Source organism: Harpia harpyja, chromosome 14 (genome assembly GCF_026419915.1).
Source record: "Harpia harpyja isolate bHarHar1 chromosome 14, bHarHar1 primary haplotype, whole genome shotgun sequence".
Taxonomy (NCBI): domain Eukaryota; kingdom Metazoa; phylum Chordata; class Aves; order Accipitriformes; family Accipitridae; genus Harpia; species Harpia harpyja.
Window position 1 is genome coordinate 1,636,772 of NC_068953.1, and position 22,708 is coordinate 1,659,479.

A 22,708-nucleotide genomic window follows, 5' to 3' on the forward strand; every position below is an offset into this window, starting at 1 on the left:
CCCAGGCCTCCTCCCGAGGGCCCAGGTGTCCGGGTGGGGACTGGCGTCTCCCAGCGCGGCCTTACTGGGAGTCACTGGCGGGGCCGCGTCTCCCGTTGCCTGGCAACACCGGAGGGAGATCACGTGACGCCCGCCGCCATGTTGGGGAGGGCGAGGCGGTGGTGTCACGTGACGGCCGCCGCTTGCCGCCATGTTGGGAGGGCAACAGCTGGCTAATGAAGGGGGGGGGTGCAATTAGCACAGGGGGCAGTGGCTCTGCTGCCAGCTCCAGCCCCACGCCCCGACTGTGTGGGGTGGAAACCAGGCTGGGCCTCATCTCTGGGGGGACACAGACAGACTGGGTGGGCCATGGCCTGCTCCCTCTAGCCCCAGCGAGGTGACCCCAGCCCCACAGTGGGGCCACCCCTCTCTGCTCCCCCCCGACCCCAGCCCTCTGCCAGGAGGGAAAGCTGCGCCATTCCGTTCCTGCAGGAGCAGGCCGGGATCCCGAGGGAACCACGACATCCCTGCAGCTGGTATAAGTTGCCCCCCCCCCCCCCCAGGGCTGCAGCACGCAGCCATTGCTGCGGAGTCCTGGGGGGTCCGGCACCTCGCCCGGTGCCCGCCGGCAGCTGGCACCAGGAGACGGCACCGCTCCCCGCACACCCACGCTCACGCCGTGTCACCCAAACCGCGGGCTCCGGCTCGCTCTGACGGGAGATCGGCTGGGAAAGGAGCAGGAGATGCAGCTCTCGACGCCCTTTCCCAGGGCGCAACCCACCCAAGACCCCTGCGGTCGCCGTCCAGCCCCAGCACCATCCTCCATTCCCACCGAGGGCACGCGTCCACGCACGCTGCACCCCCAAAGCCCGCGTCCCCCTCCGCTCCCCAGCATTGACGTACCTGAAATGGCTCCAGTCGCCCCCCAGCTCCTGTCACAGCCAAAACCAGTCCAAGCCGCAGCCAGGGGATTTAAGCCCAATTAAAAACCGCTTTGACTGCAAAGAAATGCTGGGACCGGTGCTTGCAGCAAGGTGTTCGCACCGGCCATGAAGATTCCCGGCCCGGCAGAGCCGGCACTCCAGGATGGGCAGAGCAACCTGAGCAGGGGCAGCAGACGCAGGTCAGCCCAGAGAAGCCAGCAAGGAGGAGATAAGTTTAGTACAAGTGTTTATTGTCTTTTCCCCAAAGGGCACATACAAATCAGGCCGGACTCCAGCTCCTAGATGGAGTCCTAATGAGGTTAGTTCACATGCGTTTAAAAAACAGCTCTTCTACCAGTACCGTTACATCAAAACATTAAAAGCTGAAAAAAAAAAAAAAAATTCCCCTGGAAGTTTCCAACAGCAAGTAATGCTAGTCACACGTAACACAGACAGACAGTGTTAGGGGACTGAAGGGTATGTACAAGTTATCTTTAAAAGACACAGTGAGTCACTGCTATCAAGTAAGACCCCCCTGGCTCGCCCGAGGGGGACAACCTGGCCACCCCAGGGGTCTGCCTGGCTGCAGCACTGTTAGCCAAAGCAGGGAAGAAGGGATGGATAGCCACCACCAGCAGCACAGGAGGTAGCTGCTAATTGCAATCAGACAGGGAAAGCCTTTGCCCTCCCATGGCGTGGGTACAACCTTTGCAGTGAGGAAGAGCCCTGGAGTGAATCCAGCCGCGGCTAAACCACCGCCGCGGTGCCAAACGTGGTTATGAGAGCTTGAACTCGTCCTGGGTTGGGGGGGGAGAGGGACCAGACGGGTGAGTGGGCAGGAAAACATCCATCACCCTGTTCGCACCCTTTCGGGTGGGAGATCTGGGTCCATCCCTAGTCAGTGGGATGGAGCAGGGGCTCTCCCTGCCCCATGGCAAGCGTGGGGAAGGGGCCTTTGCTTGCATCCCGCCGAGGTTCCAGGGGCAGCCTGTGCCGAAACGGGCAGCCGCAAAGGATCCGGTTCAGCTCGTGCTTGTTTCCCCCTGCCTCCTCGGCCCCCAGAGCTACTTAGCCTGAAGCCCTGGCAATGCTGGGCAAGACAGCCAGGGTGGCAGGACCATCCCCTCCCCTCCCCAGGACCGCATCCTGCCCCAGGGATGCCCAAGTAGTCCCTAACCCTCTCCCAGGGGATTCATGGTTACCCCAGGGCTGTCCTGCAGAAGGAGGGGAGCCCGCCCCAGCCCACGCTGCCAGCCTGCCTGCCTGCCCTGGGGAGCCAAATCGCCAAAAAGAGCCTACAAACCAGCCCAAAACCTGCTACCAACATGCACTGCAGTAAAACCACACTGGAACAGAAGCAGCAAGTCAAACCGCGCCTCAGCCCTGCAGAGAATTCGTAAAACCCAGGAGTAAAGCAAAGGAAAACCAGCAACGCCAAAACATCCCTAATTCTACAGCCTCTGAACCCGGGGCTAAGGCAGCTCCAGCTGAGGGGGGGGGAGGCAGCGAGGGGGGCACGGGGAGCCGGCTCTGCCCATGCGGAGCAGGAGCGTGGCAGAGGGGAGCAGCCGGTGTCACCGTCGGCGAAACTGCCCGTGGGCATCGGGAAGGGGCTGGCATCACTAGTGGTTGGTACTGCATTGCTACGGAGGTGAAGGAGCTGCTGCCCCGGACCCCTGCCCGAGGGGCTGGTGCTGGGGGCAAGCCCGTGGTCCCAGGCTTTGCGCTCCAGGCGGAGGGAACTGGAGAAGGCTTCCCTCCGTGGCGTAAAACATCCCCGAGCTGGTGCAGACGGGAAGGGAAAGGAGAAGCCGACGTGGGGGCATGAAGCGTCTCCGGTCTTCCCGGCACACCAGGAGCTCGGTCGTGGCACTGCCCTGCTACCGGCCGGCGTTTGGCCCCGGAGTCGCTGTCGGCCGTAAGGCAGGAAGACTCGAGACTGAGCAGAAGCTGCCAAGGGGGAAGAGGAGGGTGCGCAGAGCACGCGGGGGACACGGGGCTCCCCACTGCTGGGGTTTGTCCTCCGGCCGCTGCTGCTGGACTTCCCACCGCGTCTTTTCCAGATGTCTTTGGTTTCCCATCACAGAAACGCCGGTGGCATTTTCTCCTCCCGCGAGCTGCCCGGGGCGAGCGCGTTAGGCTGGGAACTCGGTGTTGTTGTGGTGCCTGATGTGCTCATCGGTGACGGACAGGTAGGTGGCTCGCATGCTCGGGGAGTACTGCGGGGAGAGGACACGGGGGGTCAGCGCACCCCCAACCCACAGCGTGCCCCTGCCGAGCCCCCACCAGCCATGTCCAACCCAACCCCTGCACCGCCACGTGCCGCTGAGCTGCCAGAGAAAGCCCGAGGATGAAGAGAGAAGATTGCTTCCCATTTGTATTAATCCCCAATTAATCTGCCAGGCTGTCATGGGTAAGGGGGCCAGACCCTGGGTCACGGCTTTTTGAGGGCTAGAAGAGACACCCCCCCCCACCCCAGCCAAGATGCTTCAAGTGCCTCATGCTGTGCTTTGTCCCTTCCCACACTGCTGGGACATTGGCCAGGTTCGTCTTCCACCTTCCCTACTCCAGCCTGGCAGCAAATTCAGCCCCAGTCGCCGCATCTGGATGCATCCGATCCCGAGGGGCTCACACCGGGATGCCAGCCACGGGCTTGAGCTCCCCTCCCTGCACCCACACGGGGATGGTGGCACCCCAGGCACCGGCTTGGGCTGGCGCGGCGGTGGAGCAGGATGGGGTTTAGCCCTGGACACGTGGGAGCACCCAGGCTCGGGGACGGGTCTCTGCGGCAGCTGAGCTGGGTTGTGCCCCCTGATCTTCCCTGTCCACGCACAAACCTTACCTCGGGTGTGCCGGCACTCACCGGGTGCCTGCGCCGGCAATCGCTGCAGGCTGAACCCCCTGGGGCTCCCCAGTCAGGGCAAGGTCCCCTCGCTGCACTGGGAAGGGGGGTAGCAGCGAGCCCAGGGCAGAGGCCAAAACCTCCAGCCCCCCCCGCTAACGCTGCAGAATTAAATTTCTCCAGCGTTTTACAGAAGGGAGGGACACCCTGGCCAGGCATTAAGGAAGATTATTCCGAGTTTGTTATTTTGGACTGTGAAAGTCCTTCCTCAGGGATCTGAATCCTGGTTAAATTAGACCATTCAGGGTGGGGAGAAGTGCTCAAATTAATCCCCGCCGTGTTCATCCCCCCCAGGGAAGAGGCTTGCCAGCTGCCAGGTCTGCACAATCGGATTACAGCCTCCCGCGCTGGCGCGGCTCCACGCTTTCACCTGATGGCAAAAATCTTCCCCAGAAGAGGTGAGCACGATGTCCCTGCCGCGGCAGCATGCCTGGAGCCGCGTCCCCAGCTCCACCGCGGTGCCGCTGCCATGCCCGTGAGGGCTGAGCCGGGGGGGCACTACCGCTTTGGATAGAGGCATTGAAGCAGATTAAATGCTGTGAGAAAAGGAGGGGGAAAAACTGTGCCGAGAAGGGGATGGAGACAGGGACCTTTTCCACTCCCAACGCACGGGAGCTGCAAATCCTCTTGTACCTGGGCTGGGGACAAAATGTGGCCCCATCCCTCCCGAGCCCTCCGCACTCTTCCCGAAAGCAAGCCAGCCCCACGGGAAAGGAGATGAAGGGAGGCACCGCGGAGGGGAAGGAGGACGGGAACCCAGCTGCTGCCCCAGGAGGAGGAGGGAGAAGGAAGTGGGTGAACTTACTCTTGATGGGCAACTTAGCTCCAAAATAATTGATGCAAAAAAAAAAAAAAAGAAAAAAAAAGAAATAAAGCAGGCATTAACAGACAGGGTGGGTTTAAACAAACAGCAGGGAAATGTAAACATGCATGGGTGACTGTGACAAACGTCTTTTGAAAGCCAGAATAAATAAGAAATAAAGCAAGGAAGAGCAGCTGAAGGGAAGACTATTTTGGTCTCCTCCGAGCACGTGGCTGGTGACCTCTCCCCACAGCCTCCGCGGGCCGGCTGGGAACTGGGTTAGCAAGACGGGCAGGAGGGACGCGCTCACAGATAGGGCACGTCCTCTGCAAGGGCAGGAGGAGGGGGCCAAGCTCACCCATCCCTGTCCCCATCCCGGCAAACCTCGTCAGTGCCCCAGGCGAGTGGCTTTCCGGCAAAGCAGAGGGTCTCCGCTCCAGCCGGCTAAGCAACCCCCACCCCGGCGCACGGGGCATCACAAGAAGGACTTGGCCTCGGCCGTCCACCGTACCGTGGGAGGAGGAGAGCCTCTGCCGATCAGGGGGACGTTCTCGTAGCGGGGGTTTCCACCAAACAGCACGGCTTGGTTCCTGGAGGGGGAGAGCCCGTCAGAGTCGGGGGTGCAGCGAGACCCCCACCATCATCCTGTGCCTCCAATGTGGGGTGATGCTGCATCCCCAAGATGGGGGGGGACGGACCCCAAGGGTCAGCGCCTCGGAGGAAGGGGGTCTTACATGTACTCGGAGACGGGGGCGTTGGAGATGGTCTGCGCCGGGGGGTGCAGGCTGCTCTGGCTGCCCAGGCTGCTGCTGTAACTGCAGAAGCTGCGGAGCTGCCCCCGGGCCGGGTTGTGGGTGGCGATGCGACGCGCCTGCGGGTTGAAGGGGTCTTCCTCGTCCATGTCATCGTAGTCCCGGTCCCTGTGGGAACAAGGTGCCAGCGCTCACCCACCCCGGCCCCAAAGGCAATTCCTCCCCCCCGTGCCCGGCTCTCATGCCACACACGCAGCCCCGTGCCCCCCCCGGTGAAGGCAGACCCACCTGCCGGCAAAGTGCTTCCAGGCACGCGGCGTGGCACAGATGATGGTGGAGAAGGAGGTGGCCACCAGCAGGGAGAAGAGCACCAGGTAGAGCAAACCCTCCACCCCGTCGTAGCAGATACCGATGAGGGCGTCCAGGTAGTCCTGCAGCGGGAGATGGGATGGGGCAGGGCTGGTGATGGTGGGGGGGTGACCCCAGGAGCTGCACACCCCTGTCCTGGTCCCCCCCCGCCTCACCTTGTGCAGCCCCCGGCAGTCCAGCATGGCCGTGAGCTGGTGCAGGCTGGTCTCTGAGGAGTTGAGGAGCTGCTGGACCCCCAGGAGGTCTTTCTGTGGGAGAGAGGTGGGGGTTAGGGCAGTGCTGGGCAAGATGGGGAGCAGAGGGGGCGCATGGGGCCCTGGCTCCCCCCACCCCGTACCTCGGCGGTCGGGAAGAGCGGCAGCGCAAACTGTATCAGGCCCTGGATCTGGATCTGCATGGTGGTGAGCGAGCGCTGGAAGACAGTGAGAGCCTGCAGGGGGGGAGTGGGGAGCAGTCACAGAGCTGCCCAGCCCCTGGGGACACCCCCTGCCCCAGGCAGCACGAAGCGGGGTGCCCGGGTCCCCCGTACCTGCTGGAAGGGGTTGCTCAGGCTCTGGTCACAGTACAGGTAATAGCGAACCACCTCTGCAAAGCAAACGGGAGACATCGGTATAAGAGTTTCAGGGAGCAGAGAGCAGCGTAGGGGTGGCAGAATGGCAGCGGAGAGCACCGGACCCCCAGGCAGGTTTTGGGGGAGCAGTGGGGTCCTACCCCGAGCACACCTCCACCCCGCAGCCGGCTCTCACCTGCGCTGATGTCACTCTCCGTCTGGTTCATGATGAACTTATCTGGGGCCACGCAGAAGTCGCTGGTGCCCTGCGAGGACGAGAGGGACGTCGTTGGGGCTGGGAAGGATGGCACGGGTGCCCTCGGCTCTGTCCCGGCACAGCTGGTACCCCCCCTCCCTTCCCGGCCCCACTCACCACCGCTGCTGCCGTGTCCACAGCCATGGAAGCCCAGCTGAGGATGAGCGTCAACAGCCCGCAGCACAGCATCCTGCGGGGAGAGGGGTGAGCACACCACGGGGTCCGGCTCTGCCGCTCTCGGCGGCTCCGGCACCGCCGAGCCCGGCCACAGGGTACTCACGTGGTGAGGAGGCAGCGGGAGCGCTTGGCCAGCCCCAGACAGGCCAGGAGGCAGACGGTGAGGACGAGGATGAAGAAGAGGAGATAAGCCAACCACCTGGGCGCAGAGGAAGGCTCCGTCACGCGCGTCCACCTCCCCAGCCCCACCAGGAGATGCCCCGGCAGCCCAGCGCCGTGGCCCCACTCACCGGTAATACTCGACGTAAGCGACGTGGCCGGCCAGCTCGGTGAGATCGGTGCTGGCACCCTGCCAGACGGGCAGCCCCGAGAGCTGGAGGACGATGCTGCCGGCCAACTGCTGCACGAACTTGAGGGTCTGCAGGTAGTCCCCTCGCGCGGCCAGGAGCTCGTTCAGCTGCGCCAGGTGCTGCTCCAAGCCCACCCGCATCTGCAGCGTGGTGCCTGCCACCTGGGGACGGTGGGACCGTCAGCCCTGCTGGGACGGTGCCGGGGGGCTTCCCTGCCATCAGCCCCGCACCCGGTGGAGCCACTCACCCCGTCCGTGGGACGCCGACCCTCCGGGAGAGCAGCCCCACATCAACCCCCCCTGTGCTCGAGCTGGATCCATCCTTCAGGACAGCCCTGCCACGGCCCCCACGGCCCTTCCCGGCCACAAAGGCTCCATTCTGCAGGGTGACATCACCCTCCCGCGCTCGGCGCAGCATGGCCGCCCCGGGGGCTTGGCCGCAGAAGGCAAGGCTCAGCTGGCGGCACAGGACGGCTGGGTCCCTCCAGCCAGATGCCTCCCTTCCCGGTGCTTTAATCAAACTCAGGGTGGAGAATCAATGCGACCCTGGGGGTTGTGGAGGGGGTCGGATGGGGGGGACCCTGCCCCGTGGCCCTACCAGCGAGTCGATGCCGGTCAGGGTGTGGTTGGCGTGGTCCAGGGCGTAGAGCAGCTGATAAACCCCGTCGTTGGTCTCGCTGTTCCCGTAGAAGCCGATACCGACAGCCGCGCTGCGGGAAGAGAAGGGACCCCCAGTCAGAGGGGAGGGAAACGCTCACCCCGACATGGGTGCCTCGCCTTGGGGCCAGGGAGGATGTGGGGACACAAGCTGGACAGGGGACGCTCCCCGGAGCATCCTGGTTTCGGGGGACCCCCCCACCCACAGCAGGGCAGAGCCAAAGCAGATGGGATAATGACATCACCGTGATGGGGACCTGCTCCCTGTCCGGTGGGGACACCGGATCCCGGAGCTGCTCCACGGGCTGGACACGGCAGGTTTGAAGCTCCTCCTGCCAAACCCTGAGAGACTGAGGGCGGAGGGGCCGGGCAAAGCAGATTAGGGGAATCCACTGGAAGCGACATCGCTCCCGATTAAACCTGCTCCCAGGCTCAAGTCCCAGGAGGGCAGGCGGGCGGCAGCTTTGACGCTCCCCGGCACCTGGTGTGCCAGCGGGCGAAGCCAGGCTGGAGGTCGGAGCCAGCTCCGAGGAGGGATGTGCCCCTGCCCTGGCCAGGTACGTGCCTGCACGCGGCGCTCCCTCCCTCCCCGCGGCAGATGCCGATAAAACTGACAGATACCGGCCCATTTGCCACGATTCGGCCTTCAATGGCCACAAACAGCCTCGGCGTGGTGTTGGGGGGGTGTTTTCAAAATCCCAGGGGAGCCGCAGAACCATCCCCTGCCGGCGGCGTACTCCCCAGCCCTCCCACCACGCTTCACGGGGTGCCCCGAGGCTGGAGGAGCGGGAGGACCCGGGGTGGGGGGGGGATCCTGCCAAGCTCATTAGTGCCATTTCCCTGCTCCGTACAACGCTCGCAGGCAGCCATCTCGCTCCGCCCAGGCAAAACCAGCCCCTTTGTCTGGCAAGCCGGTCGTGGCTGGGCAGCGAAAGGGCCCCGTGTCCCATCCCATCCCCACCTAGGCCAGGCTTGCCGGGGGGCACACAGGCTGGCTGGCAAGGGGGTCCTCCGAGCCACGGGCTGCCAAAAACTGAGACGGGCTTGGAAAGCCACCAGAGCGCTGCCGGGTGAAGAAGCGTCCCCTTGCCTAATTGCACCGGTCACAATTAAGGCTGGGTGCACGTGGGACCTGCCAGCTGGGTTACGCTGCTGCCTGCCATCTGCTCCGGGCTGGGATTAGCGACCCGGTCCCGCTCCTGCCCGGGATTAGCCGGGAAGGCAGCACGGCCATGGCAGGGATGGGGACAGGACTGGCCTGCAGCCGGTCTCTGGGGCTGCCCCGGCATCAGCGGCTGCGCGGAAGGAGGCAGGGATGGACCATATTTAATTGCACAGATCTAATTAAAGCCACTCATGGCCAGAGCGTAGAGCCCCCTTGGTGATGGGGGGACAGCACCAGGTCCCCGTCCTCACCAGCAGATGAGCCCGGCAGTGACGGCCATCCAGGTGACGCAGCAGGAGTGGGGCCGCTTGGACTCAGGCTCCTGGTCCCTCTTGCAGCAGCACAGGCAGATCAGGTAAACGGTGAGGAAGAGGAGGTTGAGGCCGAGGCAGACAGCGGCCACCAAGCCCAGGAAAAGCAGCGACTGGGAAGGAAAGAGGGGGGACAGTCAGCGCCTGTGCCTGTGGCTGCCACGTGCTGCAGAGCACCCAGCCAGCAGGCAGGATGCGGCCACATCCAGCGCCCCACGGGACGGTCACACGGGGAAAGAGGAAGCATCTCCATCCCCATCCCCGTGCAGGGTCGTAGAGGCTGGGCTGCAGCAGCCCCTCTTAGGGGTGCTGGGGCACCAGCAATGCCCCCGTCCCCCCCTCCCCAATTTAGGGGTCACGGCACTCTGTGCCCTGGGATGCAGGGCACCAGCACTGCCACCCCCCCCCTCCCCAATTTTGGGGTCACAGCGGTCCGTGCCCTGGGATGCAGGGCACCAGCACTGCCACCCCCCCCTCCCCAATTTTGGGGGTCACAGCAGTCCGTGCCCTGGGATGCAGGGCACCAGCGCTGCCACCCCCCCCCTCCCCAATTTAGGGGTCACAGCAGTCCATGCCCTGGGATGCAGGGCACCAGCACTGCCACCCCCCCCTCCCCAATTTAGGGGTCACAGTGGTCCGTGCCCTGGGATGCAGGGCACCAGCGCTGCCACCCCCCCCTCCCCAATTTAGGGGTCACAGCAGTCCGTGCCCTGGGATGCAGGGCACTGGCGCTGCCACCCTCCCCCCCAATTTAGGGGTCACAGTGGTCCGTGCCCTGGGATGCAGGGCACTGGCGCTGCCACCCTCCCCCCCAATTTAGGGGTCACAGTGGTCCGTGCCCTGGGATGCAGGGCACCGGTGCTGCCACCCCCCCCTCCCCAATTTAGGGGTCACAGCGGTCCGTGCCCTGGGATGCAGGGCACTGGCGCTGCCACCCTCCCCCCCAATTTAGGGGTCACAGCGGTCCGTGCCCTGGGATGCTGGGGGCTGTAGTAAGAGCCAAGTGCACGGCACCAACGCGAAGTGGGACCCCCCCCAACCTTTGCACCCCCCGAGGGGTGGGGGGGGCTCCGACAGAGCCGGCGCTGCCCCGCGGCAGCGGGAGGCCGGGGCGGGTGGAGGGGTGCGGGGACCGGTGCCGGCTGGCCCGGCGGAGGAGGAGGACGAGGAAGGGGGGGTGTTTGCCCCCCCGGGGAAGAAGGGCGCTTTGTGCTGCCGTGAGATCAGAGCTGGCGCCGGGCGCCGCCGGATGAAAGGGGCGATCGCGCCGCGGGCAAGGGCGGGGGGAGTCCCACCGGCGAGCGGGACCCCAGCCCGGGGAGGGCTCCGTATCCCCCCCCCACCCCCCCCCACCCAAAGAGGGGAGGCGGGGAAGGGGTGGGGGGAAGGCGGCGGGGTGGGTACCTGCTGGTAGTCGGGGTCCCGCGGTCGGAAAGCGGCGGGCACGGGCTGGAGGCGCAGGCCGCGGTGCGGCAGCCCGTGCAGCCAGGCCGCCCACCAGGGCGCCAGGTAATCGGCGCGGGCGGGCGGCATGGCGGGGCCGCCGGGGCCGGGCTGGGGCCGCCGAGGGGAGGGAGAGGAGGAGGAGGAGGAGGAGGAGGAGGAGGAGGAGGAGGAGGAGGAGGAAGGGGGGGGGGGGTCGCGCCGCCACGCCGCGGGGCTCTGCCCGCTCTGCCCGCCCCCGGCCACGCCCCCCCGGCCACGCCCATGGCCACACCCCCGCCGCCCCGGAGCGGGGACCGCGTCGTGGGGGACCCGCAACCGATTCACGGCTCGGTGTTACCCCGGCGGGGGCAGCGCCCCCGGCACCGCCCGCGTGTAGGGGAATCGCACCCCGTTAGAGCCCTGCTATAGGGGAATCGCACCCCGGCACCGCCCGGCTATAGGGACATCGCACCCATCCACCCTGCTATAGGGGCACCACGCCTCATCACCGCCCTGCTATAGGGGAATCGCACCCCATCACTGCCCAGCTATAGGGGCACCACACCTCATTAGCTCCCTGCTATAGGAGAACCACACCCCGTCACCACCCTGCTATAGGGGCATCACACCTCATTAGCTCCCTGCTATAGGAGAACCACACCCCGTCACCACCCTGCTATAGGGGCATCACACCTCATTAGCTCCCTGCTATAGGAGAACCACACCCCGTCACCACCCTGCTATAGGGGCATCACACCTCATTAGCTCCCTGCTATAGGAGAACCACACCCCATCACCACCCTGCTATAGGGGAATCACACCCCATCACTACCTGGCCATAGGTGCAATCACCGCCCAACTATAGGGGCACCACACCTCATCACTGCCCAGCTATAGGGGCACCACACCTCATTAATTCCCTGCTATAGGAGAACCACACCCCGTCACCACCCTGCTATAGGGGAATCACACCCCATCACTACCTGGCCATAGGTGCAATCACCGCCCAACTATAGGGGCACCACACCTCATCACTGCCCTGCTATAGGGGCATTACACCCCATTAGCTCCCTGCTATAAGGGAATCACACCTTATCACTGCCAGGCTATAGGGGTGCCACACCCCATCCACCCTGCTATAGAGGCACCATGCCTCATTAGATCCCTGCTATAGGGGAATCAATCACATCACATCACCGCCCAGCTACAGGGGCACCACACCTCATTAACTCCCTGCTATAGTAGAATCACACCCCATCACCGCCCTGCTGTAGGGGCACCACACCTCATTAGCTCCCTGCTATAGGAGAATCACACCCCATCACCGCCCTGCTATAGGTACAATCACTGCCCAGCTATAGGGGCACCACACCCCACCACCACCCTCCTATAGGGGCACCGCACCCCTTCCTTCACCACCTGCTGGGGCCCATGGGCCATAGGGAAGGGACCCTGCTGTTCCAGACCCCGCTCCGGCAGGCATAGCACAGCCGGGGTCCCCCAGCGCGCGGCCATCGCCCCACCACGGCCGCCCGCGGACGAGGAGGCAGCTCCAGGCCCGGCAAACCGGAGCCGACCCAAAAACCGGCCCCACCAGGCCTGCCCCAGGGACGGCACTGCCGGCACACCGCCCCGCTGTCCTGGTTAACTATCCCGGCTGAAACCAGGACAGGCTCCCCGCCACGTCCGCTCCGGCAGCACGGCGCTGCTCACCGCAGACCGGAGCCACCCCACTTCATCCCAGTGCGCCCCAGTCCCACCTGGGCAACTGGAGATCTTCCGGCTCAGCCCCGCTGCCCACCCAGCAGCAAACCTTGCCCCCCCCAACGCCGCTGGGGACCTTCACCCAGGGCTGGGTCCTGAGGAAGAAGGACCACCAGCGGCTCTCGCTGGGACGCAGAGCGAAGCCACCGGCTCCCGAACCCCCAGAATGGCGAGCTGGGTCCCTGGGGGAGCCGCTCACTCCAGGCTGTTCCTGGCCGAACCCAGCAGCAGCTGCCACTGCCGCCCCGGGAGCGTTTTTAGGAACACAAACGGTTTCAGCCCAGCGCTGTTGGGAAAGGACAAACCGGACACGGGGAGAACAGTTCAGGTTTTTATTTGTTGTAACAAAGGTGGAGAAAGAAACCTAGAGGGGAATGGCTCATTTCAGCTCCTTCACGGCCAGACCTGGGGAGGAAAAAGAGACGACTTCATGGTTGGAAAGGCTCGGCTCCTTGCCATGATCGCCGGGTCTGCAGGGGGCCGGGGCAGCTCTCCCCCTGCCTCTGCCTGGGGTGGGGGGCACAGCCACAGAAAGGGTGGCCGGAGCCCTCTGGTTCCCCGTGGCACCAGTTAGAGGGACAACAAAACAGAGTGACCCGGAACAGAGAGGGGGACACGACACGAGCCGGGACGAGGCTGCTGAACAGCAGGAGCTCCGCAGGGGCACCTCCACGGGAATGGGGGGGGGTCTCGCCACCCACCTCGATCCCAACTGCCTGCCACCCCCGGCCCAGCTCTGTCCCAGCACGAGACATTTCCCTTCAGAGGCCAAAGCGATACCTGGGGGCAGGGACTGCTTCAGCTTCTCAGCCTTCTCCTTGTCCGTGATGACCAGAGTGTACAGGTACCGGCTGCAGCGCACCTTAAATTTCACATTGTCCTTGTTCTTCTTGATTTTGACAGCTGCAGGATGAAGGAAGAGGTCAGGAGGACAGCAGCGAGCCCATCCCAACTCCTCCCTTCTCATCCCAGCCGGGAGGATGATTTCAGCCCTCCCTGGCCCACCGGCACTAAAGAAAATCCAAATTAAGTATTATTTTTACCTACATAGTTGTCACAAACAGCTACCACCCCAGCCAGAGGGTTCAGCCCACGGTCTCGCAGAGATGCCGCCCAGATTTCTCAAAGCCAACGGGTTTATTTTGAGGCCATTCTGCTCCGCAGCAGCAGTTTACAACGAGCAACGTGAAAACTTTTATCATGTTGCAAATTTTCAATGGAGCGCGACAGTTCACGCCGGGCTTGTTATTCACCCGTGTCATCTTGTGCAACCGAACAGCTGCACTGGAGCTCGTCACACGGCTTCTGAACTCCGCAGCCAGCGCTTCCAATCTCCTTTATATCCCCCCTAAGGCCATTTTATCTAAGCAGCTCGCTCAGAGCTGTGGGTCAGTTCCTCTCCTTCCCTGCTGCAGAGCCCTTGCAGCTCTGCTGCTGCAAAATCTGGAGCAAGTCGAAAGGCATGGGAATGCTTTTTAAGGGGCTGTCATCAGCTACAACAGCATTTCAGTGTTGAACTATCCGTTCTCGCCCACACCAGTAAGTTAACAAAACATTTCCAGAATGAAAGTGCCTCTTCCCCCTGACAGCTGGATCCAAATAAGCAAGAGAAGAGGGAAAACTCTTCACGCGTTGTTAAATACCGAGACAAAGCATTTCTAGTGTTTCAATTATAACCCTCTTTGTATTTGCAACAAAGGAAAACTCGAGTTTGAGTATGATTCACTTGTCACTCTGATCGAACTCCCCAGCGTCTGACATCTTGCAGCTTTTCCAAGACTGCAGCAAGTCAGAGACAAGGAAATATTTGCAAATCGTTTCCAGCATGCTGCAGCTGGGGCTGGGCCAAAACACTCCAGGCTGAGCAGCAGCGAAAGAAACGTAGCTGAGTGGGTGTAAGAGCACCAGCCCCGGGTGAACCCCAGTCCTGGACCTGAGCCCCCGACAGCAGACCCCACCTGCAGGGTCAGTCTCAGCATCCCTCTGCCCAGCGTGGCTTTGCTCACGGGCAGCGACCTCAGTCAACACCCAGCAAAAGCTGCTTTAAACGTCACCGACACTGTGCCCGACCAAAGCCTCAGCACCGTGTGTGCCTCAGTGCTTCCATGCCAAGGAGCTCCTCAATCTCCGTGGAGACACGTGGCCCCAGAGCCCTGCTCCTGCAGGGAAGAAGAGCTCCTGCGCCAGAGCATCCCACCTTCCTCCTCCCCCGCGGCACAAACAGCAGCCTCGGCACTCACACTTTGCATCCTTCCTCCTGGCTGTCAGCAGAAAATCTTTAATCTCCTCAATCTTGCGAGGCTGGAATGTAAAACAGAGACTCGGCATACAGAAAACGACCGAAAGCTCACGCACTGGCTTCCGTGAGCGCCCCGGGATCGCTCTCAGCCCCCACACTCACAGCCAAGACCCTCGCCCCAGACCCCGCAGTAGCTGCCCCAGGGCATGGGGCACGTCTCTTTCCTGCAGCCCGGTCAGGGAGAGCCTCTTCTCCGACAGCAGGACCGTGCCCCAGTCATAAACCAGCCAACGTGGGGGTCGGCACTATCACCCCCAGCACCGCAGGGCGCGAACAGTACCCCCACCCTGCCCGGGGCGAGGTAACCAGGGACCCCCCCATCCCACCGGGCCGACAGGACAGCCCCCAGCCCCACGGGGCGAGGCACAAGGCCCCACACCCGCCCTCCTTCCTTCCTTCTCCCACCCCCCAGCCACTCCCTCCTCACCATGGTTCCAAGCCGGGCTCAGAGCGTTCCAACCTGCGGCAGAAACAACCCAAGATGGCGTCAGCGCAGTCCCCAACAACGACCACCCAACACCCGTCTCCCCTTGCCCGCCCCGCGCTCACCGTCCACCATCGAGTCGCCCCGAGTCCCCTCCGTTCCCCCGACCCACCCCGGGGCCACCCGGCCCCGTACGGCCGCGGATGGCGGCGGATTCCGCACGACCCCCCCCCTCCACTACCCCCATACTCACCTCCGCTACCTCTGCGCAGAGACCGGAAGTGAGCACGCACTTCCGCATCCAGGTCTTAACCCCGCCCCCTACCGGTACGGCTCGTGCGAAGGGACAAAAAGGAGAAGGGGGTGTCGCGCGTTCGCGGTTTCTGCGATGAGTTGGCGGGTTCTCAGCCCCCGCTGCACGGCTAACGGAGGGTATGCAGGGAGCACCGGGCAATCCCGGCCTTCCCGATCCATCCGTGCACCGTCGGAGAGGAGGAGCAAGGCCGCCTGGGTGGGTGGGCAGCCTCCCGAGCCCCAGCATCTCTCGGGGGGGGCACTGGCGCAGGGCTGAAGCCCTGCGCCAGTGCCGCCCCCGAGAGATGCTGAGGCTCGACGGCTCGGGTAAGGTTGTAATGGAGCAGCTTTGCCACAAGAGAGAGCTTCAGCCACGCTCAAAACCCCCAAACCACCCCAAATCCCTGCAAGTATCCTCGGGGGTGGATGGCGGGGGGCGAGGAAACCCCTCCTGTCCCTGTCCCTGCGCCCCCTCGGTCCCTCTCGCCCCGTCCCCATCCTGCCAAGCCCTACCGGGGGCAGGATCAGTATTTGGGGATGTTGGGGCGCTCCTCAACGGTGCTGGTTTGTGGATGCTTTGGTGCTTGGGTGGGGTCGGTGGGGACAACGGGGACAGTTGGGGATGATGGGGGCAGTGGGGCAGGGGGCTGCATACCCTCCTCTTGGCCGCTGTTTCCAGCTCTGCCCCCAATTCTTGTGCTGGAGGTACTTTTGGTGGGGGGGGTCACCCACCCCGAGCTGGCTCTGGGGACGTGCCACCGTTTGACCTGTGCTGGCCATGAGTACTGGGGTCCCTCCGTCCCTACCGGAGACCCCCTGCCCCATCCGTGCAGGGACACCCCCTCCCAACTTGGGTCATCACCTGGAGGGGCCAGACCCCCTGGGTGAGGGGGCAGTGGGGTGGCTTGTCCGGATCCGATGTTCCCGGGGTGAAGAGAGGGAATTGATGGAGCTGGTGGCTCCCGTGGGGCCGGTGTGGCACCCTGACCCGGCACCCTGGTCCGGCACGGGCACTGATGGATGGTTCAAATTAAAAGGGAATAAACCATCATGGAAGACAAACACCTGACGAGGCCGCAGGGATAGAAATGAGAATTGGGGGAAATTCAAGCCCATAAATCACACGGGTCCCTGCCTCAGCTGGGGGTGTCCCGAGGGGTCCCCGGCATGGCACGGCCAAAGGATCCGGCTCGCCCCCAGCCCCCGTTCCTGCCCGGCTGCCAGGAGAGGCTTCTCACCCTCCATCCCTGGCTCCATCCCTCCCGCCGGGTGGGTGCAGAAGGATTTTTTCCACGGGGAGAGGGCCGGGGGGGGAGCAGAGCAGCCCCCTGCAAGCAGTGGAGCAAGGGTCCCCAGCTGCCCTGTGGCAGGACGGGCTCCGACGGGGTCACTGGTGTCCATGCACACATGGACCCCCCAGACCCCCGGCAAGTGTGTGTGTGTGCGAGGTGATGCCAGCGTGGGGGGTGGCATGGTGGTGGGGGGGCTGCCAGAGTGGGGGTGATCACTGCCGCGCTCTTTGGGGAAACTCACTAAAAAGCAGGATTTTTGTTCCAGGCCTATTAAACAACAATGTTTAATGGAGGGTGAAGAGTTATGGCCCCGCAGAGGTTCCTCCGCTCCGCAGCCGGAGGACGAGCTCCCGTTCCCCATCACCCACGGCCCTGTCCGTGGAGATCCCCGTCCGTCGGACCAGGTGCACCCATAGTCACGGGGGGCTGCGATTTTTTGGGGTGGGGGCTGTGGCTGGGCACGTGCATCACGGCTGCCACACAAAGCAAAGCCTTCCCCGGGACCGTGCCCCGATGCCATGGGTCCCCCCCTCCACGGCCCCTGCGGGCACCCACCGCAGGGCAGCCCGAGCCGGCGCTGGGTGCCAAAACTGCCGAAGGTGAATTACCTGCTGGTTCCTGATCTTGCAGCCATGGTGGTTTTGGAGACAGGTAATTAATTACCTTCTGCTTTTAATTGCTGCTGGGGGGTCGGGATGCTGTTGGCAGTGCCCGTGTGCCTATGAGGGGACCGGAGGGTCGTGGGTCCGTGACTCGTGTCGGCAGCATGGACGCGTCCTGGCTCGTGCCGGGGACTCAAAACCCTTGGGACGCGAGTCCATCGGCTCTGGCAGCTCCCTGGAATGATGGAATTAAGTTACAAGGAAGAAGAAGGAGGATGAAGAAGGACAGTGGTAGGTGACACCGGGGAAGGGACACCTCTCCCCAGGTCCTGCACCGGGGCTCACCCCTCTCCGGCCCCACTGCTCCCGGCCAAAGGGGTGCTCGGGGTGTCCCGCTGCGATGGGAGAGCGGATTTTGCAGGGATGCTGATCCTCGACTCTGGCGGTGTCCCCACCACGGCTCCTGCGTGCCCACCCGTGCCCATTGCCCATTCCCATCGCCCCGTCACCCATCGCCCCGTGCCCATCACCCTGCATCCCACAGCGCTCCCACCCAGTGACAGTCCCACCAGTTGCTCCCAGTATCACACTAAGAGCAGTTACTGGGACGAAGCCTGCAGCTGGGGCGGGAGCTGCGGGACTCCCGCCGAGGGGAGGCTTTTTGGGTGGGACGATTCTCCCTCGCCACCAAATGAGTTTTTTAATTGTTTGATTTACTTATCTCATCTCTGATGGGCTGATCTACTCTGCTGCCTTTTAATTGCTTCAAAAGTTGAGCAGTTTTTCATGTTTTAAGGAGTGCTGAATTGTATAATTAAAACACTAACAGTGTAAATCAACAGTGCAGAAGAAAGACAGCAGAGAATTAAGCAAGCTTCTTGGCATAATAATAAAACTAAACTGGCATGAAAAGTGCCCATTACGGCACCGACGCTGAATACTAATGCTCGGCCGAGGGGAGTGAGGCACCGTCCGGCTCCGGCGAGGGGCTGCAAATGCTGGCATGCTGTGGCGGCCTCCAAAATCACCTGGTTTTGGCCCAAAGTGCAGCGTGGTCTCACCATCGGAGCCTGAGATGGGGGGGGGTGTGGGTCAGGCAGTGGCCGTCCCCCCCCCCCCCCGTCCTACAGCCCCTGTGCCCCCTGAGCAGCATCACTCCCGCTCCTCCCTGGGAACGGGTTCACTTTTACTTTATTAATATTATTTAAAAGCCGAGTGGGTGTATAAATCAACAAAAATAATTCATGAGAGTCATTAGCTCCTCAAAGACGGGATCTTTTTACGACCAGCTTTAAATTAAAAAAAGAAAAAAAACCCAAACCCCACCACATTCTGAAACTGCAGCTTTTAAAACACATCAAATACATTTCCTCCCTGCCTCCCACCGGCCCGGCTCCTCTGCCTAATGAAATTCAATTAGCATCCTTAATTCACCCGCTGACTACCAGTTTTATATTAAAAAATCTTTCTGGTTCTGCTCAGGAAGCGCCGTGCCAGGATTGCAGTTGTGTTTAGCACTGCAGTTTGGGGGCACCATGGGACCCCCCCCACCGATGTGAGGTTTGGTGAACAGCTCAGTGATGAGCCTTCCTCCTCCTCCTCCTCCTTCTCTTCCTCACCCTTCTCCTCCCCCAGCAGCGCCGGGAGGCTCCGGCAAGGTGGATGTCAATGGAGCCACATGGAGAAAACCCGGGATGCCGGATCTGGCCCGCGATGCCTTGCCGACATCCAACACACCCCATCTCCCCCCCCCCCCAAAATGCAACCCTCGCCGGGACCCGCGGGTGCTGCCCGCCGAGCCTGGTGCGGCGATGTCCCCCGGCACCCTTGGGGACAGCGGGGACCCGGCCGCCGCGGGTGGTGGCAATCCTCCGGCAGCTTACACGGGAGTTTATTTGCAGCAGCGGGTTTAAGCGGCGTGTTGGCAGCCGGCGAGATGCGTGTGTCACCCGGTGATTAGATGGTATCGCCTTATCAGCGGCAGCAGCACCGGGGGCTGCAGGGAGGGGGGTAACAGCAAGAAATAAAAAAAAAAAAAAAAAAGAAGAAAAAGCCGATCTGTCTGATTCAAAGTTAGACAACCTCCGAAGATAATCTGCTGTGGGCTCCATCCCTCAGCGCCGCTCGCCTTGACCTCGGGGGCATTCGGCTGGCGGCGGCAGCCCGAGTCCTGCTCTCTCCTTGGGAGCCGGCCAGCTCGCTTCGCACACTCGCCCAAGAGCTGAGCGAGCCAGAAGGGCTGGGTGCGGAAGGGTACTCCGTCAAAGCGGTATTTACACACACAAGGGCAGCCGTATTTTTATTATGCATAATTACACTGTCCTTAATGGAGTTGCAAACCATTTTTCCTGGCGGAGGGAGAGAGCGGCCGTGCGGGAAGGGGAACCGCAGCTTGTCTGCGCATCAGGGCGAGCTCCGAGCTATCGGACCAGCCCCGAGCGTGCCGGTGCTCCCTGCAGCCCCGGGACAGCGAGCAGGGGTGTCCCTGCAGCAGCGTTTGGTGCTCACCGCCCGGACCCCCGGGCCTGACTCTGCACCCTTGGCTCCAGTGCATCCCGCTGGAAGATGAGCACCTCCTCTTCTCCCCATCCCCAGTGACCGGGGAGCACCCTGCCCACCCAAAGTGTGGGTGGTTTCCTTTTCCTCTTGCTCTTCCCAGGGACACGATTTTCCCCCGCTCACGGACGCCATGCAACACCCCCAGATATTTGCTCCTATCTTCCCGTTGCAGTGCTGCTGGTGTCCCCGTGCCCAGTGAGAGCCAGCCCTGGACATTCAGCAGGCAAACCCCATGGATTTTGGGTCCCACGGGTGGTTAGAGCGTGGGAGGCATTGTTTGTCCTCAGGGATGGGATGCGCTAGCTGCACGCCAGGAGACGCGTCCACAGAAGTGTGTGGTCTCCCCTCGGGCACCCTGGGGAGCCCCACTTCACGGCTGCACCCCACGGCTGCTGAGCCCCGGGGAGGACCAAGGTGTGCGTGCCCAAGAGGTGCAAGGCTGAGATGAGCGTGGCAGAGACGTGCAAGCTCGAGACATGCACGCCTGAGACATGCATGGCTGAAACACGCACGCTCGAGACATGCATGGCTGGGATGCGCGTGGCTGCGAAGAGCGCGGCTGAGACGTGCAAGCTCGAGACGTGCCTGGCTGAGACACGCAAGCTCGAGACACGCATGGCTAAGATGTGCAAGATGGAGCCATGCATGCAGCTCGAGTGCTGCATGCCCAAGCGGTGCACACCTGAGACATGCCTGTCCGAGCCGTGCATACCGGTGCCCGACACATGTGCTCCAGATGTGTGCACCGAGCAGCACGTCCCCGCGCCGCGTGGCCTCCGGTGCCCCCGCGCAGCACCGTGGAGGCATCGCACCGGCGCAGGCGTCCGCCATCCAGCCCTCGTTTTGTTCTTCCAGATCTCGGGTCCTTCTTTACCGTGCAAAAGCGTTTGTGCGGGAAGGTGACGCACAGCGGAGGTGGGGAGCTGGCAGAGTTAATAGGAGACATGAAAGGACACGTTTGCTGGGAGATTCCCCTATTCAGGGAACAAACCATGGCAGAAATTGATTTTTTCCCCCTGTTTACTCGAGTTTTTCCCCCCTGGTGCAGAGAAAAAAGGCCCTGAACTGTGATTACCTGCTCCGGAGTGCGAGTGCAATTTGCTGGATGCATTTATTATTAACAGGGACAGAAAACTCTTTCCAATCACTCGGTATTTTCTTTCTTTTTTTCCCCTTCTCTCTCATTCTGTCTGTCTTTCTCGGTTTTTAAAGCGAAGGGCCCTGGCAGCGCGCTGCCGAGAGCCGATCAATTCACTCCTAATGGCAGCTCCCATGCCCTCGCATTCATCAGCCTGGCTCTTAAAGAGCATCCGAAGCTTCATGGACGACTTGGGGGGAAAAAAAAAGCCCATTTGGAGGCGAGATCATATTTTCTCCGTCTCTTCCCCTTTTGTTCTTTATTTGCAGAGGACAAAGGCAGGCGCAGGCTCGAGGTGGGGAACAGGCAGCGGAGGCAGATGAAATCCGAAGAAACAAAAGAGCCTGTTTTCATGGAAATGCCCTGAAGAGGGGGGAGGAAATTTGGGGAGGGGGGACCCAGGGCTGAGGAAAAAACTGGTGGGGGTCGACTTCAGCGGCGGCATCGCAGTGTGGCCAGAGCAGGGAAAAGGAGAATAAACGCGGCTGGAAGTTTTCCCGCAGGCATCGGGAGCCGTTTGAAGCTCTTGAAGATATATTTTTTTTTAATTAGTGTTGGGCTTGGCCAGATCCTGCCCGGGCGGAGCAGCCGCACGGGAGCCAGGATCAGCATCTGGCCCTGGAGCGGCTCCTGCTTTGCCGCTGTCAGCCGTTTCGGGGGGCCGGGAGAGGCCGGAGCTGGGGAGGTTTAATGGGCTGTGGCGTCGCAGCAGAAAAGCCATTTAATACCTGGGTCCCCCATCGCCTGCCGCGCTCAGCATCCCTCCTCGGGAGGCAGGGGAGCAAAAACCGAGGGGCTAAAGAAAATCCAAGCGATGCAGAGCAGAAGGCACTGGGGTCCCCGTCTGCAGCCCATGCTGCCCCTCCTGCCAGTGCGGTGTCTGGCCACCCTTGTCATGAATTGCTCCGGTCTCAGCGGGTCTGTGGGAGCATGTGGCCATGCAGAACAGAGCCCCAGGGACCAGGAGGGCTGTGGGGTGAGGTCCCTCGGGGGGGGGACAGGGTGGGGGGGGGTGAGGATGCTTCTCCACCCAGGGTGAGATTTGGCTGGGGTGGTGATGCAGGGAGCGGTCCCTGTGCAAGCCCAAGGGAAGGTGGCATGATGGGGGGGGAAGTGGGCGATGCCAGCACAAGGGACTGGCTCTCCTGCCTTTAAATAATATTAATAAAGTAAAAGTGAATCTGTTCCCCGGAGGCTGGCTGCTCAGGCAGGGTGAGATAGCTGCAGGGAGGGGAGGCACAGACCCCCCTTTCCCATCTCATGCTCCTGGAATTCAGGCGTTTGCCACGCGGATAAATGGCTTGAGCCTGGGCGGGTGTGAGTGCGGTGCCTCGGCCATGCCATCGGACCCGCTGCCACCAGCGCTGGCCGCGTCCAGCCGAAATCAGCCAAGCATGCCACCCGGCAGCACGAGCGATGCAGGCAGCAAAGGCAGGAGCAGAGCCCAGCGCTGAGGCAGGCAGCTCCGGGCTCCTGCCTGCAAATTACAGCCACCGAACAGCAGTAATAATCCGCCGGCCCCGAGGAGGATGCCAGCACTTGGTGGGGGAGATGCTGGCTCCAAGGGCTTGGCGTTTCGGAGGTGCCGAGGGCTGCTCCCCTCCTTCCTCCTCGATCACCCGTGTACGTGCGAGTACTGGGAGAAGCTGGTGACGGTGGCGGTGGTCCTGCTGCCAGGGTATCTGTGTGATGGCACCGTGTGCCATTTATCCGGTGGAG

The 22,708-nt window shown here is 62.5% G+C and overlaps 2 protein-coding genes and 1 long non-coding RNA gene across 6 annotated transcripts; 1 reads left to right on the top strand and 2 right to left on the bottom strand.

The window, feature by feature from the left end:
* Positions 1 to 1,132: 1,132 nt before the first annotated feature.
* Positions 1,133 to 10,778, bottom strand: TTYH2 (tweety family member 2). 3 transcript variants are annotated; one of them, XM_052808156.1, is made up of 15 exons: positions 10,597 to 10,778; positions 9,133 to 9,305; positions 7,658 to 7,769; positions 7,001 to 7,221; positions 6,814 to 6,909; positions 6,651 to 6,723; positions 6,474 to 6,543; positions 6,257 to 6,312; positions 6,065 to 6,157; positions 5,883 to 5,975; positions 5,647 to 5,789; positions 5,341 to 5,526; positions 5,118 to 5,196; positions 4,610 to 4,622; positions 1,133 to 3,121 (listed from the first exon to the last, which is right to left on the bottom strand). In XM_052808156.1, exons 1-15 carry the CDS (start codon positions 10,723 to 10,725, stop codon positions 3,078 to 3,080), a joined length of 1,581 nt encoding a protein of 526 aa, XP_052664116.1. In that variant the 5' UTR covers positions 10,726 to 10,778; the 3' UTR covers positions 1,133 to 3,077. The 3 variants fall into 3 exon arrangements, with proteins under 3 accessions (XP_052664116.1, XP_052664112.1, XP_052664115.1); XM_052808152.1 differs by having other exon boundaries at positions 4,610 to 4,627; XM_052808155.1 differs by lacking the exon at positions 4,610 to 4,622 and having other exon boundaries at positions 10,597 to 10,777.
* A 1,921-nt stretch (positions 10,779 to 12,699) lies between these two features.
* On the bottom strand, positions 12,700 to 16,619 carry RPL38 (ribosomal protein L38). Of its 2 annotated transcripts, XM_052808605.1 has the most exons (5): positions 15,358 to 15,473; positions 15,108 to 15,140; positions 14,622 to 14,682; positions 13,162 to 13,284; positions 12,700 to 12,786 (listed from the first exon to the last, which is right to left on the bottom strand). In XM_052808605.1, the coding sequence occupies exons 2-5, from the start codon at positions 15,108 to 15,110 to the stop codon at positions 12,761 to 12,763; spliced, it is 213 nt and encodes a 70-aa protein (XP_052664565.1). In that variant the 5' UTR covers positions 15,111 to 15,140; positions 15,358 to 15,473; the 3' UTR covers positions 12,700 to 12,760. The 2 variants fall into 2 exon arrangements, with proteins under 2 accessions (XP_052664565.1, XP_052664564.1); XM_052808604.1 differs by lacking the exons at positions 12,700 to 12,786; positions 13,162 to 13,284; positions 14,622 to 14,682 and having other exon boundaries at positions 15,358 to 16,619.
* Positions 15,490 to 19,277, top strand: LOC128151300 (uncharacterized). The gene is made up of 4 exons (XR_008238331.1): positions 15,490 to 15,615; positions 16,956 to 17,583; positions 18,931 to 19,095; positions 19,197 to 19,277. It is a non-coding gene; the product is annotated as an uncharacterized LOC128151300 (long non-coding RNA).
* Positions 19,278 to 22,708: the final 3,431 nt, after the last annotated feature.

What these genes read in the sequence shown, in the direction of transcription:
- TTYH2 (XM_052808152.1), bottom strand. Translation starts at nt 10,725, where the DNA reads ATGCCGCCCGCCCGCGCCGATTACCTGGCGCCCTGGTGGGCGGCCTGG. An exon ending in CGCTCTTCCCGACCGCCGAG is followed by an intron (nt 5,976 to 6,064) that starts GTACGGGGTGGG and finishes TCTCTCCCACAG; the next exon opens with AAAGACCTCCTGGGGGTCCA. An exon ending in GCCCCCGTCTCCGAGTACAT is followed by an intron (nt 5,197 to 5,340) that starts GTAAGACCCCCT and finishes CTCCCCCTCCAG; the next exon opens with GAACCAAGCCGTGCTGTTTG.
- RPL38 (XM_052808604.1), bottom strand. Translation starts at nt 15,645, where the DNA reads ATGCTGGGGCTCGGGAGGCTGCCCACCCACCCAGGCGGCCTTGCTCCT.